At 35.9% G+C, this 18,397-nt stretch overlaps 1 protein-coding gene across 2 annotated transcripts in view; it reads left to right on the top strand.

The window, feature by feature from the left end:
• The window catches only part of Gulp1 (GULP, engulfment adaptor PTB domain containing 1), a 248,388-nt gene extending 246,835 nt beyond the window's left edge, over window positions 1-1,553 (top strand). For both annotated transcript variants that reach the window (XM_005373325.2, XM_005373327.2), the window contains exon 12: window positions 498-1,553. In XM_005373325.2, the coding sequence (XP_005373382.1) occupies window positions 498-569 (72 nt within the window). In that variant the 3' untranslated portion in view covers window positions 570-1,553. The remainder of the gene's footprint in view (window positions 1-497) is intronic.
• The last annotated feature ends 16,844 nt before the right edge of the window (window positions 1,554-18,397 follow it).

Here is an 18,397-nt window from a genome sequence, read left to right as displayed (position 1 = left end):
AGGTTATGGGATCACATTAACGACAGTTATTTTATGCAGCGTCTGGGCAGTGTTAAGCAGGAAGAGATGAAATTTAACAAGCTGATAGCTATCTTAGTCATATTGAAATTAATAGTGATCTTCAAAGCCAGCAGAGGGATTTAATCCACAATAGAATAACGTATTAAGTACGTTCTTTGGTAAAAAAGAGATTTAAAACTTAAGCCTTAAAATTATTTAATTTTATATACTGCTTTTTTCTTCTGATTCTCATGCACACTAACCTAACATACACTTAAAACATTAAAATGCTAGTTGAGTATAAACAGTTCCTCTTGAGATGCATCTATATAAAAGTTTGAGAAGCCAACGGTTGTTAGGTAATTGGTAATTACTTCTTAATTTATAAAAGCATGGAGATTTGAAGTTCTATTCATTATTACTTTCCTTACTGATTTTATTTTATTTTATTTTGTCATACTAGGTCGTATCTTAATCATTTCCATTGTGTTTTACAGGAGGGGTTCAAAATGGGACTAACCCTTGAAGGCACAGTATTTCACCTGGACCCATTAGACAGCAGGTGCTGATGTCAAGAAGGAGAGATGCTGCCTCCTGTTACATTTGTTTATATCCGTGTGTATCATGCGTTATTACATTGAGACAGGTGTATAAATGTGCCAATATATTTTTTGAACGTCTTCATGTTTTGAAAACTACTGCAGTAAAATTTCTTCACATGTAGTGTTGATCTCCAACTTTAATTTTGCAGGCAACTTAGTGCAGTGTATAGCTTACTTTTGTGTTCCTTTTTGTCTCTGTTGTCAGCGGATTTGTAATTTAGACATAAATCATCCCCATAATCTGCTTTGTCTGTGGTCTAACTAATTAGCATCTTGAAATTTGAGTTCGTTCTTCGGGCTGCTAGTTTATTTCTGATGTCCCAAAAGCCATACCTGAATTGACAATTTTTAAAACTCTGAAGATATACCAATGCCAAACTAAATATGTTCAATTTTTAAACTAAGAAAAATGTTATCGTCTACTAGATAGATCTCATTTTACGTGTCAAGTGCCGTTCGCCTCCTTGGTAAAATGTTACCTTTGAATTCCGTGCCACCCCTTCACTAATTTTTAGCTGATAAAATAAAGGCATAAATTGCAATAATAATTAAATCAAATGTATTTAGAATATAAGCAAATACAAGGTAATGATATTATGTGATTAAATGTCTGAAATGTTTATTTTATAAATAATGATTGTGGAAAACAATAAAAACATTTACTGTTAGCAAAGTTCTTAAAGATCTCATTTCTAATGTGTTACCACATTACCGTAAAATTGAAACATCATCTGATCTATCTTTCCTTTAAATGTATTTGAAATGTATGCTGTGTATAGGTGTAATGCCTACTGTACACACTTACTTAACCAAATATATTTTTCTTCTCTATGGACTATTTTCATGTATTCTTCTGCAATAATGATATTTTTCCTCAGCGGAGTTTATTTTCTGATGCCCCACTGGTTTTGGTACTTTAAAATGTATGACAGTAAAGTATCAAAACATTTAGCAGCGTGATTTATTTGTTTTGCTGACGTCGGATCCCTTTTTTCACAAAACTCTAGTTTCTGTGCAGCTTCATTGTAAATGTGAGCAATGAAATTCTCTGGAAGCTCATTCTTGATGTGCTGCTGGAAGCCGTCCATTAAAAATATTTGTTGTCGGGGCTGGGGATTTAGCTCAGCTGCAAAGCGCCTGCCTGGCAAGCGCAAGGTCGTGAGTTCGGTTCCCGGTACCGGAGAAAAACAAAAAAAAAAAAAAACAACAACAACAAAAAAAAATATTTGTTGTCTATATCTTTGCCCATTGCAGAACAGGCTAACAGTAACCTTGCAACAAAATTTTTTGGTCAGAATTTCTAATGTGATTTATCAGTTTTAAAGAAAAGCAAATTATGAAAACATGGGCTTAGTTTGGATGTAACCATCAAAAATAAATGAATAACTAGATCATTTTACATATGAGAGTTTTCTTCAAGCACTACAGGTACATTTTCACGAGGAAAAAAATTCAAATATGCTTATGCAATATTATATTTGTGTGTATCTCCATAATGTTCTATGGTATATGCAAGCCTTCTGTTTGTGTCGTTATAAGTTGTACCTTAGAGGGTAGTGTATGTTTCATCAGGAAGAGTCTTTATAATTTTGTTTGTCATATAGTATTTTGGAATTTATATAATGAGAATGTTTCAAAGCCATATATATGGCTTATTTTTAACAGATAGAATTTGTATTTTTATTGTACTTTTAAAAGCTTTATGTAATAGGTATATATTTAGTGGCCATTTAGTATCAATGGTAACACAATAGAGTATTAAGATGATATTTGCATATTTAAGATGTGTTACTTTACCAGTTTTTAATGGTAATCAGTTCTGCGACTGGCATGATTGAATAGTACGTAATCGGTCATCAATTATGAACATTTATTTCACCAGTGCATTTTTATGATGATCTGGTTGAAAACTGTATTTCTATGTAAACTCAATGATATGTTTGATTTTGCTGAGAATAAATGATTTTAAATAAATTAAATTGCATGACTTCCTCATTAAATAGCCTCTGATGTTATGTACATGATAGGTTTTCTTGATCATAAATTGGAGGAAAAGAGAGAGAGCACTTTACTTTTCATTCCTTGCGGCCCACACACATTTTCACCACATGGGCAAATATCATTCAGTTGTGAAAACATAGATGCGACCCTGCTGATGAGAAAGGTCATCATTTAGTTCCTGTCGCCAGAAGCATGTGGTGTAACAATTGCTTTATGTAAATATCTCTTTGCAAAATTGCAGGCTTTTTTAGCCAAGTAAAAATGCAAAGGGCACCCGGGCTGATAATTTTTTAAAAGTGGCCTTTGGAATGGGACTTGGGTCGTGGCTAGCTGCATAATGATGAAAAGATTTGCCCTTCCCCGAAGTGTGGTGTCATACATTTCAGAGACACTCAGTTCTCATAGGTAGTCTTTACCCACTGAACCATTCGTCAGTTCACTCAGTAAAATCCATTTGTTACTTATGTTAGGTGAATGGCATGTATTATTCTTAGCATATAAGAAAACATCCAATGAGTTTGCTTACTGTAGCTGTTAAATTAACAAGTTTATTGTCATTAAAGGAAAAGTAAAAGAAGTATATGAGTTCATAATTGAAAACCACGGGGTGTTAGAATGCCCCTTGAACTGAGACTTTCCCTGGGAACATTTGTATTTAATTATGTTTGAAGTAGGGTCCTTTGAACTGCATGGTATCTACCGTGTCAGGTATCCAATGGACCACTCATCAGGACAGTAAAATGGCAATACTTTTCTTCATTTCTTCTTGTTTCTTATATTTGGGATTTTTTTTCCAAAAATATATAAAGGAATCCATTTTGAGCTAGAATTTCTGGTAGGTTTTCCTTTTGAAATGCTGATATTATTTACTCTTTTTGATGTTACCATAACCATGAAAAAAGCTGGCTGCTAATAATTTCTACTCCAGGATTTCCATCTTTATTTCTAAATTCAGTATTTACTTATGATTTTGGATTGTAACCTCTGTTAAATCACTAGGAGAATCTTGGACTTAATTTTGACAACTAAATCTCAGACTCCACATAAACTCTATCTTATGTAGGCAGCACCTGTGTAAGTGTGAATGGTTTCTCCTTGGGCCCCTGTGTCTCAAGAGGAAGTGTCATCTGCTTCCGAGATAACTTCTGGCAAATCTTTCAGTAACCTGTCTCTCCAATGCCTTCCCTGAAAAGTGGGCACAAACTTTAACTCCAGTACCCATCTACCATGTTGCTACCAAAGGTCCACATTAACCCACTGTTGAAATTCCCTCATATAAATGCATAATTTTTCTGGAATTTGTCCAAAATGGCTTTCCGTACTCTAGCACAGACACCAACTCCTAAGATCTCTTGTGGTATTGTATTTCTTTGTTTTCAAGTGAATTATTTGAAATATGGATATTATTTAAATAGCAGACTGCACTGTCTCTTTCTAGGTTCACATTTCCCACTCACCTTCATAGACTCTAAGCAGCACTTTTTCCAAAATTGTAGTGCAGTAATATACAAAAAAAAAAAAAAAAGAAAAGAAAAAGATGAAATATCCAAGAAGGAATTGAGCTTGAAGGCTCACTTTTATTTTTCTGACAATACAAGATAAATTAAGTGCCCAAATTTCTTACTTACTCGTTTTAAATCAGTCATTATTACCACGTGTCCACAACTCTGCAACAGAAATTTGCAATAGCCTTTTTTTAATCTTAGCTACATTTTTTGCCATTCACTCAGATGCACATTCAAATTTTACTGAAGGGGCTGGGGATATAGCTCAGTGGCATAAGTGCCTGCTGGCAAGCTCAAGGTCTGAGTTCAATCCCCAGTACTGCAAAAAAAAACAAGAACAAAAACAAATTTTACTGAACCTAACTCTTCTACATTGCAAGCAGCTCTTAGTCACTTTAGAACATGTGTTAAGACTTTGAAATATTGCTGTCTAAGTCTCTATTAGAAACTTTCTGAAATCCCACTACAGTTTCTTAGTACCTTGGACTTAACCAACTTGTCTTTATTAATGTGTTTGCAAAAAATCAATAAATATTATCTTGGAAACATCTTTTATTTTAATCGAATTTTTTAAAAAAAAACTTTGCTATTCCTTTTTCAACCATCTTGAAGGAAGGGTTGCCTGACAGTGTTGTACTCTCTTTGAAGTCAAATACAACCCTTTATTTTTAAGCATTCAGATAAAATGTTGAATAATCCTTTTGACAAGCTTCTTTTTTGTTGTTGTTTCTTGTTTTTTGTTTTTTTCCAGTACCAGGAATCAAACTGACGACCTTGCACTTGCCAGGCAGGCACTGTGCCACTGAGCTAAATCCCCAGCCTTTAGCAAGCTTCTTGGTAGCTATGTACACTCACATTTCTTAAACTCTGTTGGAAAGAAAAAGCACACTTTCTAAAATATTTGGAGAGCATATCCATTTTCTCCTCAGTGAATTCTTTAGAATTATTATACCTTACACTATAATAATTTACCAAATAAAGCCCTTGATAATTAATCTAAAAGCTATAACAACCACCATAGAATCATAGGCTAAAGTAATCTGACCCAATTGCGGGAGGAAACAGAAGAATGCTATGAAACCTCAGAGGGCTATGAAGATTCTAAGATAAATGTTATATTATTAAGGAACATTCCCTGCACTCAAAAGGGTGGAGAACTACATTTGCTGAGCTTGTTTGTGTATTAAAGAATGATAGTTAATAACTGAAACTGTGACTTTGATTTTAATAATATGGGCACATAGCTTTCATTGGTTTTGGAAAAAAACTTTTAACTTCATTTATCTTTTTATTGTCCTGTCCAAATGAGAACTCACAAGAACATGCCGGGGTCCTTCCCAGCCGACTTGTTCCTCCCCTCTGTCTCGCCAGGCTGCTGTGTTCTGGTCTGTTCCAAAGGTCACTTGTTCCAGTTGAAATAGCTGTCTGGACGGCCTGGAAACAATCCAGATTCTGGTTCTTTCCTGCAAAGAAAGCAAAGATAGATGTTTGCTTCTTGGCTACATTTTGAAAGGAAAAATATTAAAGAATTTTCTGGCTGAATTTACTAACTCTTATAAAATTTCATATACTGCTAGACTCCATTTAAAAATTAGTATTTCCCAACGCTTCGTGCTTATTTTACCTTTTATATACTCTTAAAAATCGCATGCTTACCTTTAGTATCATTAAATAATTTAATAACATTGTATATCAGAAGAGAAGAAAGAGAAATTCTGAAAAAGATTCAAGAAATTCTAATGTCACTTGCTCACTTGTCGACTCACAAAATACTCTGTTTAGCTAGTCCATTCTTCATTTATCTATTTTTGTAGCTGCTTATTTAAAGATAAATTAACTTGAGTTGTGCTAGAATGGGTGGAGACAGGTAGTGAGGGGATCGTCATACTCTTCAGAGACTTCAACTCGCTGATTCTTGACCAGGTGTCCACAGATGTTTGTTCATTTCCCATGCAACTTGGACCATTTGTGGACCACAGAGTAATAAGAATGATGCAGTTGTACAGAAGACGTTTTCTGCAGTGATTCCTCTGATGATGGCGTTAGCTTAGTTATTCTCTACATAAAAGTAAATAAAAAAGAAAGTACCTGAAAATAAATTGGCCTCTGTTTCATGACTTTTTGCCACCAAAAACAATTAGAAAAACAAATATTACTGGTATTTTAAACAACTGCCTTGAGTTTTTAAATTTGTAAGTTCACTTGAATTTTTAAGCAGTTTTTTTTTTTAAATACTTTTACCTCAGATTAACTTAGTCTGATTGATAGTAAACCCTTGGACTAGCATTTAAAGGCTATGGTATGATATTTTGATTGTGCTTATCGTTTTAGCTTGACCTTCAACTTTGGGAAAGTGATGCAAAGTGATGTCTCCTGAAGTTCATAAATATTACCTATGCTTGGCATAAAAAAGAAGAAAATCCCGCAAAATACTAAGATTAAGACAAAAATGTCCAAAAATGTATTTTGTATCATTTGGTACATGAACTAGTTGTGCATAAATATTAAATCAATGACTCCTAAGTAAAAAGATCATTTGACAGGTGAAGATAAAGGTACATAAAAAAGACAGCAGTAATTATAAATCCATCCCAGTTTACATCTCTTTAATATCAAACATGTTGTATGGAATTCTGTCTCTTTATAACAGTCAACCGAATGCAACACCAAGTGCTACTCTTTAAAATTCTCAACCTTTCTTACTGCTAGAGACATATTTGAAGGCAGACATCAGAATAGATTTATACTAGAAAAATAGGACCTCTGTCTCTGAAATTATTAATGGCTAGCCACTTTTTCAGGATAACTTAAAGAATGACATATGACCCAAAGGATTTCAAAGGCTTCTCCCTTTTGAGGTGAAGACTAAACCTTGAAAATGCTAGCAAAGAAAATGCTCAAATGTGTCAGGCAATACTACACTGAAATATGAAGACACAAGTGCTTTTAAATTTGTTCACATGAATAGACACATACAGATCCACCAAGAATTTTTGCGGATCTCAGTTTTATAGGAGCCTGCTTATATGTACTCCAGTTTTATAGTGAAGCTCCTTATGTGTGAATGTGAATGTGAATGTAAGGATACTTTCTTAAAATGTATTAAAATAAAACTTGGCTTTGTCCCCTTGTGTTATATTCTTTTGGGTGGCTTTTTTGGTAATATTCTTCTTGTTTGTTTTACCTATGAAGGAATGGAAATGCCGAGAAAATAAAAGTTCCCCAGTATGCCTGTTAAATCTTCCCATGTGCAGTTTTCGCCTCTGCCTGCCTTCTTCAAGCCTTAATCTTGGAGTGCAGCTAGAAAACAGCTGGCCCAGGAAACCACAAGGGGCTCAAGCACTTATTTCTGCTACACAACTTGATGAAACTTACAAATCTTGGGAAAAAAGTTTATGAGAAAAGAAACATAAAGAACACCCTTCTTGGCTAAGAGTTCATTATTGAAAAGGTAGAAAAAATGTCCATCTGATCAAATAAGATTAATTAAATAGCTTCTAGGCAGAAAATAAAGTCAAGGAGTCCATGGAAAATCATGAGTCATATGACCTAGTTGAGTTTATTTAGAACATACACACACTCACAAAAATGTGGGATTCCATGAAAACCAGATTGTTCCCCCAAATAAAAAATTAGAAGGTCAAAGGAAAATGAGACAAATGTTAAAAAAAACTGTGCATGAAAATGGTTGAACACCAAACAAAGTAAATGGAACAATAAAAATGTAGTATTTTACCATTTTTGCTTTCATATGTTAGTCTTTTCAGTGGTATTTTTGATCATACAATATTTAATATTAACTCATATCTAATACCAACAATACTTCGCTTTAATAATCATTAGGGAAATTAGAAGGGTGAATTCACTTTTTGGATGTTTAGAGCGAGAGAGATTTCAGAATGTGCTTGCTTTTCAGAAAAGCCAAGCAAGATTAAAAATAATACATTAATTCATTATTGTTCTTCATGAGAATGGACAGTTTAAAGTGGAGAAAAATATCAGCTGTATTTCCAAAGGTCAGCTGTGATGACATTTCAGAGGAAAACTGAAGTCATAGTTTTGGTACTTCAGACAGATGCTTTATGTTAAAATTCTTTTCTGATGAGGTCTTTTGTGCCCACTGGAGTCTGATCTTCTGAGTAGGTATAGGTGGAAGAAAAAAAACAGTTATGGTCTTCCTTGTCCTTCACTGATCCTTTTATGTGCCTCAGATATACACATTTTGGATGGCAAGTGAAACTTCTGCATGATGGCTATATCTCATCAGGACTGTGCTGCCTTTCCAGCAGTGCAAGAAAGCTGTCTGTCTGTCTATCTATCTAGCTAGCTAGCTAGCTAGTTATCTAGCTATCTAGCTATCCATCTATCTATTTAGCTAGCTAGCTATGATCTATCACCTATCTATCTATATCATCTCTATCATCTATCTATCTAGCTATCATCTATCTACATATACATTCTGAATTTGGTCTGAGACAAATATCCAAACAGCTTGTGATATTCAGTTTGAAATCATATTAAATGCACATTTTAACAATTTCAATTCCTGAAACCAAAAATCGTCAATGGAAAATGGTACAAAAAATGAACATACATTGGCAAGAAGAATGTTTATTTATGTCTGCCAAAATTTCAAGATTATTGCTAGAGATTGTGATGTGTCCATGCAACCAGGAGGACTGTTGTGAGATGGACAATCTTTTCCATTCAGCACTCGTCAGAGAGCAGTCTTTGGTGTTTGTGAAACCACAAATGCATCACTGGGAACTAATAGCAATGAGTTGGAAACATTGCAGTCAAACCACTAATCATGGCAGCAAGATTTCCCAGAAAAAGCCATTGCTCTAGAAATGTGCCAACTCCTTGAGTTAGGAATAGGCCTTAAAAGTTGCAGACCAGCATAATATGAAAGGCTTACTATCAAGCTGCAGAAATGTGGTTTTAAAGTACACAATTTGAGCAGCATTTCAGGAAGGTTTAATTTTCTTATAATTAGGGTCTGAAACAAAAGGTAGTTGCAAACACCATCAGTTATTCCTACATTCAAACTGGGGATGACTTCTCAATATCCTTCTGCTGCCTAAATGAATTTGGCTTAAAACATGAAGTCTATGTGTGGAATCTATGTCAGCATATATAGGTCACTAGATGGAAAGTTTGCTTATTATCTATTAGATAATTGTCCAGGTGTTTTCATAGGTTATTCTTTTGTGTCACGACACATGAATTAATATGAACTAGACAGAACGCAGTTATATATGTACAAAAATGTGACTTTTAAATTTCTATGAACTATAGTAATAGTATGGAAAGATTCAAAATTAGAGGTAAACAGAGTCGCTATCATTTAAGATTTTATTTAAAAAATATCAAATTTTAAAAAGCAAAAACCAAATTAGGTAGATTTTTAATCAACACACAAACATTTGATTGTGAGTCATTGCTGTTATGATGCTACTTCTTAACTATGTTAAATATTATCAGCCCAATACTTGTATTTTAACAAAGTACGTTTCCTAAAATAAATAAGCATACTTAATTTTTACTGATTTGCAATGTTTTTCCATGTATTTTTTTTAAAGATTCTATGCTGATACTTTTTCTTTCTTTTCATATACATTTTCTTCAAATCTATTTTATGTTAATTTTATGAAAACATTTACAAAATGCTTTTTTCTTTTTATTTTTTTAATGCTACAGGAGAGTGAACTCAGGAGCACCCTAGGCTGAGCCACATCTCTCATCTCTTGCCATCTTGTTTGTTTGTGTTTAATTATCTGCTTGTTTATTTTGTGAGTGGGTCTCTAGAAGTTGGACAGGCAGGACTCAAACTGCTGATCCTTCTGCCTCAGCCTCTGAGAGTGCTGGGATTATAGTGGTGAACCATCACATCCTGTTGGTAGTTTTCTATTTCTTATAATTTATGCATTTTTCTTAACATCGTACAATGCTAATTCATTTGCATAGTACTATAAATATTATCCTACCCAAGTAAAAATTATTTATGATGTTGGTGATGTGAGCTTAAAATGCAGATGTCACACATATATCTAACTGTATTACAAATATATGAAGTAACCTCACTGAAATGGTAAGAACAAATATGAGGACCAAATACCTGAAAATTGAGTGAAATCACTAAGACTAAAAGCAAAAGGAATGGCCCACGCACTTTGTTCTCATGGGACTGAACAGCTAAGTAGTTATATGACAGCTGTTTGTGGCCAAATTCTTGCTGTTAGAGTAGGTAGTTACAGAAGAGTAAGGAGGAAGGCAGAAAAATCTGTGTGGAAATAGATTAGGAGTGGAGATGTTGATAAGAACCTAGTTTTACTTTGATAGAGGTAAAATGAGCTATATAGAGAAATCTTTTGAGATATGTGTGCATGCAAAGTTCAGTATGCCTATGTATCATTCCTTTGTTAGCTGACAGGACGTAGAACTAGTGATACTTTAGTAACAATGCTCACATCTGTCAGCCAAAGTTTTGTTTTTAGACTGCCATTGTTCAATAATAGGAACCAGGACTCTGAAAAAACATAAGCTGATTCCAGGTTTTGGAAGGAAATAAATGAAATGAGTATATTTTGTAGCCTGTTGAAATAAGGGATTTCTTAAGAGTCAAAAGAAATAAAAGAAGTGCTACAACCAATGAGATGTGTCAAAGAGACACCATAGTTGAATAATTGAAGCAATAATATAAAGTCATACTGAATTATGACTCAAATTAGAAAATAAGCATCCCTGAGCTCCTACTGAAATCAAATGGCTGGATAAAATTGGGGAGAAAAGATAAATCTCCCATACAGAATAACTTCAAAAGTTTTATGTAGATATTTTGCTACTACAGACTCCCCACCCCTTATGTATATTCACTGGGGCACAGAGTGAGTACACTGTAGAAAGGGAGACACAATTGGCTTTATGGTGCTGACACTTAACATGACATCACTGACCATGCTGATGGCGAACACTCTTACTACAACGTGATGAACAGGACATTTTACCTTTGAGTACGTCCCCCCTAAACCTGTAAACTTAGTCTAATGAAAGAAAACCATCAGACAGATCTCAAGAGAGGGATAGTCTACAAATGGGTAGGCAAGTACTATTGAAATGTGAAAGCACCAGAATTAAGCAAATGAAAGAATACTGTCACAGCACATAGAAACCTAAGGAGAAATGACTAGGAAATATACTGTAGCATCCTGACATGGAAAAAAGGAAATATTCAAAGAAATAGGGACATCTTGATAATTTGTGGACTTGCATTAATAGTGCACCAATATTAGTTTATCAATTGTAATAAATGCCTTACAAAAATGTAGGATGATAATACTAGGGGGACATACCTAAGAGATATTTGTACTCTATCCTGTTATTATTTCTCTGTATATCTGTTGCTACTCAGCAGTAAATAAGTATACTTCTAAAAACATTACCATGTACTTGAGGGAAACAGAGTAGCCTACCTGTTAGTTAAAGATTTTAATTAATCTAACTTTCAAAAGAATTTAAAGTACCCCAATATGTATAAGAATAAAAGAATTAGCTGCAGAAATGCCCATTTTTCTCTAGATTTTAGAATCAATATAAGGCCTGTTTAGTCTGCAAACCATAACAATGTTGTGCACTTATACACCTAAAAGTGATAATCATCAAACCAGAACTAACTGTACAAGGACTCAAAAGAAGGATTAAGTTGCAACAGTGTTACAAAACGATACCATCTAATACTATTCTGAAAGTCTCCTTTATTTTAATTCAAGAGTTATTCTGTGTATTTTAAGAGAAAATGAAACCACCTTGGGATCTGAAAAAATAGTTCTGATACTTAATAAACTTAGGGCCTTGTAGAGGGAAAGACATCCTGTGTGTGTGGTCCTAGGTTAAATATGAAAACATAAAACCATTGAAAGTAAATGAAGGTAATCTCACTTATTCACACCAGATGCCACATAAATATTTTGAGTAGAGCAATTGCACTGAAGGACAAAATATGATATGCAAAATTAGTACATTGTATCTATCCTTAAGGAAATTTTTTCAGCATTGAGGGTATCCAATTTCTTTATTTGAACAACTCAAGAGGAATTAAGGGTCAAGGAAAGGTCTTTTAAATTAAGTCAAAGAGATTCTACCTGTTCATTCTTTTGAATAAGTTGTTCCAGGCAATGATGTAGTGTCACTAAATGAGCACAGCTTCTAGGAGTTCGCAAGAAAGTTTGTTTCTTACACTGCGCACCCTGGCTTGCTGCTGCTCTGCTCCAAGGAAGCTCCACATCAGTTAAAGTGTCAGTAAGTGGGACATCCCTGGTCCTGTAGTAGCGAGGAAGGTCCTGCTCAGCCAACTGATGATTCTTCAGAATCCTGCCTGGCAGCAGCACGTATCACTTGAGCTCAGAAACGGAGACCTGTTATTTCATTAACCAAAGCAAACAACAGCATATCCCTGCATGCAAAAGGAATCCGACACTACCAGGAAGGAATTAAGAGGGGGGCAAGCAGTAACAGAATCCATGATACTTTATAAACGTCGCCAGTACTCACTCATTCTGCAAGCATTGACTAATCAGAAAAATTACTGGATATCTTAACACTTCTTCTCCTTCCTTATAAAATATAAGTAAGATTTAGTCGTTAAGAACGCTATCAAGGGGCTGGGGATTTAGCTCAGCGGCAAAAGCGCCTGCCTGGCAAGCGCAAGGTCATGAGTTCGGTTCCCGGTACCAGAGAAAAACCAAAAAAAAAAAAAAAAAAAAAGAATGCTATCAAGATGAATATAGAAAGCACCTTAAGTTAGACAGGTACTTTACTTAGTAAATGGCAACATCATAAATGCCAGATGAATATAGAAACACTGTTACAGCAAAAAGCAATCAACTAAGTTTTAGGCAATAATAGCAGCACACTAAGGAAATTAATATTAAAGAGTTTAACTTTGTATTTCTTTGTTTTATCTATCATCAGAGGACTTAATAACTAAATATTGTTTAATGTATTTTTCCTAGAATAATTTTATTTTCTCTGTTCCGTAAAATACTCTGAAATTTTTAGCTGTCTGTTTGCTCTATATGGTTCTTGAAAGAAAATGGGATTCAATGTTTCCAGAATTGGAGGTCCAAACTAAATAAATCATAATAAGACCTACATAATTGAAACCAGGAATGCTGGTGCGAGGAAGGATTTACCCCTGCTAGCACCCATTGGTGTGGGTCTTGACATGGGCCCGTGTCTGCCAGAAGCCTTTTGCTGAGCACGGCTGGAGAACCAAGACTCCCACAAAATGTAATCCAGGCTGCCTTATGGGTAAGCCAAAATTCTGGGCTTTTTCTATGGTTTGAAATTTATCTCAAGGAAGAATTCAAACCAAAACCAAACTTGGCTGAAATTCTTAGAAAATTTGAATACTCGGGCACCTCAGATATGCTGAACCGTACGTGGTTGCTGACAGAGTGTCTGCCCAGTGTTGCTTCCTTCAGCATGATGGACACTGGGAAGAAAATAATCACATTCTACTTCTATGCACAGACCTTCTCTTTTCTCCTGCTGACAATCTGAGCACTTTATTTTCATGACTCTAAACTTGTCCCTGCTCCCTTCTTTCCAAGTTCTTTCTCCTCACCGTGAAGCCTTTTCTTATAGTATCATAGTTTTGTCCATTTCTACTTAAATATCATTGAATCTTTCATTTATCATTACTTTCCCTTATATATTCTACCTTTTCATCTAGTTAGCAAGCTACTCACCTATGGCTACTAAGAGTATACTTTTTTTGTCAATATCAGTGCTGACCAGAGGGCTGCTATACTATCAGAATACGAATAAGTATGGGATTTGTATATGAACTTTCACCTCATTCACAGCATTATCTCCCTCCTCTGTTTTGCTCATCATTTCTTCTTAGTTTTCTAACTGATCTCCAAAATTATATTTTTCTATGTTGTATTTTTTCTACAGATTGATGGTTAACTCAGGAATATTTGACTAACTTTAACTGATAAGACAAAAAGTCAAGACCGGAGGAAGCGAGGGAAAAGAGAAGTAAAAATGAGCAAGGTGTGATACACGAGGGTATTGATATGTCGAATATGTTCATTATGTACCCTAAAAAAATACTGATAAAAGTAATTTTTGAAAAAGAAAGACATGGTGAAAAATTAGGAAGAAAACCCCATGAAGCCAGTCAGTGTGGGTCCTTGCTACTGAAGGTACGATTTACATTTGTATCTGCCTGATAGAATTTTCTAAAAATGTATGATATTGTGGTCTTTTCAGAGTTGAAACCACTGAAATGCTTTTCTTGGAGAAAATAAGAACAGAGTAGGGGAACTTTTACCAAAAATGTAGAGGGTTGGAGATAAAAAGAGAAACTTGAGAATCATGAAAGGATAGATTACCCAGAATGGAAGCAATGAAGTAAACAATGCAAAACGGGATTCAGATCAAAGAAAAAAGGATAATTACAGGAAAGGCCATTAAATTTGAACACTTGAGCCATAACTTAATGGGGATTTCATGAGCATTCACATCTGTTGGAAAAGATAAGCACAGCAGCAGCTTCCTAACTATGGGTGAGCCCGGTAGGAATGATTCCTCCATGCCAGAGTCCAAGGAAGAAAGCATGGCACATGGCCTGGGTTAACTCCACGGATCAGCACCTGGAGACAGACCTGCAATTGGAGAAGTGATGCATTGAGAGGTGACAATCAGGGGCTAGGGATTTAGCTCAGCAGCAAAGCGCCTGCCTGGCAAGCGCAAAGTCGTGAGTTCGGTTCCCGGTACCGGAGAAAAACAAAAACAAAAAACAAAAAACAACAACCAAAAAAAAAGAGAGGTGACAATCAGGTTGACATAAGACAAATTCTAAATTTTAAGTATATGCTGAATTCAAGATGTGATAATACATACTATAGGATGGGTTGCTGGATAATAAGCTTTGAGATAAATGTTATACTGAATACTCACTTGAGATTGTTCTTAGTGATGACAGCAATGTAGGAGTTAGGCAGAATTGTGCAGAGAATGATGTTGGAGTGTGTCTTATTTACTTTTCTCATTGCTGAGACAAAATACCCAACACCTACAAGTTAAAAGAGGAAAAGATTATTTTGGTTCTCAGTTTGTAGAGATTTCAGTCCGTAGTTAGCTGGCTGCAAGCAGGGTGACATGGCAGGAAGGCATTGCAGAGGAGAAACAGCCCATGGCAGAGAAGAGAGAAGGCAGCAAACAGCAGCAGCAGCAAGTCTCTCTTTCCTTTTTATCCCATTCGAACTACAAACCTTGTGTGTGGTGCCACTGATACACAAGGTGGGGCTTCCTATTGCCCACCAATCAAGGGACTGGTCCAGTATCACACACCCTTAATCCCAGCATCATGTGGTGAATCCACATTCACACACCCTAGACTCAGCTAATGCTGATGAGCCCTACCTATGAGTGCATGAGGCCTGAGGGGACATCTAGATAACAGGCCATAATGGAGTGTGATGCATATATGTCTCCCAAGAGGGAGCACAGTGCTGACATGGCCTTTCTGGGATTCCGGAATTAAGAGGAGGCTGGTCATATCCGTTCTCTCATGAACAAGCTATCATACATAGTTTGATTTGGGAGAGTGGCAGTTACTTTGGGTGAGGAAGCTGCCATCAGCCCAAAGAAATTCCAAGAGAATAACTCAATGATGATTCCTTAAAAGGCAACAATTTTGGCAATTTGGGGAGCATCCTTTTAGGATCTATTTCGCTTATCACATTTACAAAAACTTCCTCCATGGCCCTGGTTAGCTTTCTTTCCCAAGAAAATATGCAGAAAAATGGGAAAACCTAGATGCTTCTTCACTGCAGCTGGTAATTGGAAAGAAAAGCTAGATTTTTTTCTCTACTGCATCCTCTATGTGTACCCATTCTAAATTCCCCCACAGTGATATATTTCAGGTCTGCATAATCAGGGTGCAAAAGACTGGTGTTATCGAATGGACTAAGATTGTGGGCACCAGAATCTCCTTAGACTGCAGTTACTACATTTGTTTATTTACCATCAAAATTGAGCAGAGAAATTACAAATAAATGCTTCAGTAGATCACCTGCTCTAATTGTCTACCAGTAGCCCTACTTCCATCTGAGGATAAGGGACAATTATTTCTACCACAATAGTCACTCTTTTCCTTTCTGAAAGATTGCATTGACATTGAAGGAGGTGGTAGCATATTGCAGAAAGCAGACCCTTCAACTTGGTCAACGGGCATAACAGAAAGATCTGGTATACTCATCCCTTGCTGCAAGTACCATATGTTTCAGTTATCAATACCAATGGCACATCACTGATGGGGAGACGGGCTGAGGGTGTATACTGCATCCTACATGACGACCCTCTATGTCCACATGGACTCATCTCCATGTTGGTACACTTGCTGCAATGTCAAAGGCCACCATGCTATTAGAAGCACAGGTTTGTAGTTGTACAGTATTTAACTGGACCCAAGGGTTCCATGGTCCCATCCTATACCTTCTCTACTCTAAAGTAGGTGCTTTGGTTTGAGGTGATGTTATTCAGAAATTTGCAGTCAATAGTACAAATTCCTTTACACTCTGACATCTCAGAGGCAAGGAAGAGAAATATCACATTAGAATATATACTGATTTCTGGGACAGTGAATCCAATATGATCAAATTGCCATGAACTGTGCCTGCTCAGGAATTTAGGATGCCCTCCCTTGCTTGTGCTTTGGACATTTGGCAGGAGCAGGAGTTAGAATAGCTTTAGGAAGTGGGAGCCACGGCTTCTGGGCCTCTACATTTCCTTTTTCCTCATCACTGTCTTCCTCTGTCTTTGTACCACCCACTGTGAAGTTGGCAGATGTCAACTGGCCAAATCATTCTCTTTGACCTTAATTTTCCAACGTTTTTCTAGTGCTCATGACCAATGAACACATTCACTCACTTTCTCCCAGACTGCATATATCATTAGCAGAAACCCATCTTCTTTTCTTCTTTCCTCATTAAACGGATGACCAGGCATACCAATAAAACTCTATCCATTTGGCAAGTTTCCTAACCTGCTTATTTTGCTGCATAGTGGAATGTAAAACTCTCCATTTTCCAGATCAGAAAACATACCACTTACTAAGGGCACTGTGATCTACGTGAATCTGTCTGGTGAAGGCCGGACAGTTTAATTAAATGCGATTGGTGGTGCCATCAATACTGCAGCTTTTGGGTCATTAAGAATGAAACTAATTGCTGTCATTTCCATCCTCCATTTTCCCAGAATCCCACATCAGTTGTTTTTATTATTTACTCTCTTTTAAAGGGAGAATATAGTTTCAATGGAGTCCACTTTCTTTCCAGAAATATCGCCAACCTCACGTTAAGTACCAATTTAGAGATTTTGATTAGCGTCAAATTACAAATTTGCATACAAGGAAATGACAAAATGACTTAACATGATCAGGGAAATCCAAAAAAGAAAAAGAAGTATTCAACACAGTTTCCAGCAGAATTCAAAGCCATAAATTCCCATATTTCCAGTGGGCCTATAAATGGAAGGCCTCCAGCTACTAAGTTTCCCCACTGAAAGCTAGAAATAAAAGGAGGGTTCCAGTTGTACAATCAGCAGAAGATAAATTCTGCCAGCAACTTGAATGAGCTCGAGCAAGGCTCTCCTGTGTCTCAGATAAGACATCTGTCCCAGCCAAGAGACTGATCTTAGCTTGTGTGACAATGGACAGAGACACCACCTAAGCTAAGAGTGGGCTTCTGACCTGTAGAAACTGACATAATAGGCAGCTGTTAACACACTTTGTTATATTGCATTTGATCACTATTCACTGACATTTAAGACACTTTACAACTCAAATCTGACTTATCTTTCCCATCTTATTTCTCGATAAGCCAAAATTAAAACATTATTTTAATATTTTCCAGTTTTTCTCATTTCCCCCAAAACACATGGTTCTCATTCCAGCCTCTGTTTTGGTCCAGCATCTCTGCTCAATGTGGAATACTTCTCTCATGTTCCATTTATCTCTATTCCATTTTTCAAAACCCAAGTTCTACATCTATGTATAGCATTTTATCTATCTTTTATGTGTTAGGCTATATAAAGGCTTTAATTAATAAGGTAAAAAAATGTGTCCAAGCAGAACCCAGTTGGAATTTCAGTCCAACTTCACCAAATGTGACACAAATTTAGAGGGACATTTTGTGCTTTTCAAAATGCCAATCTAGGTGAATGGATATGTCTTATCAAATGGAGTTTATATGAACAAATGGACTTAGGGGTCTAGCG

Source organism: Chinchilla lanigera, unplaced genomic scaffold, assembly GCF_000276665.1.
Source record: "Chinchilla lanigera isolate Chin_1 unplaced genomic scaffold, ChiLan1.0 scaffold00002, whole genome shotgun sequence".
In the NCBI taxonomy this organism is placed as follows: Eukaryota; Metazoa; Chordata; class Mammalia; order Rodentia; family Chinchillidae; genus Chinchilla; species Chinchilla lanigera.
Note: the sequence above shows the minus strand (reverse complement) of the source record. Positions and strands in the feature narration are given on the sequence as shown.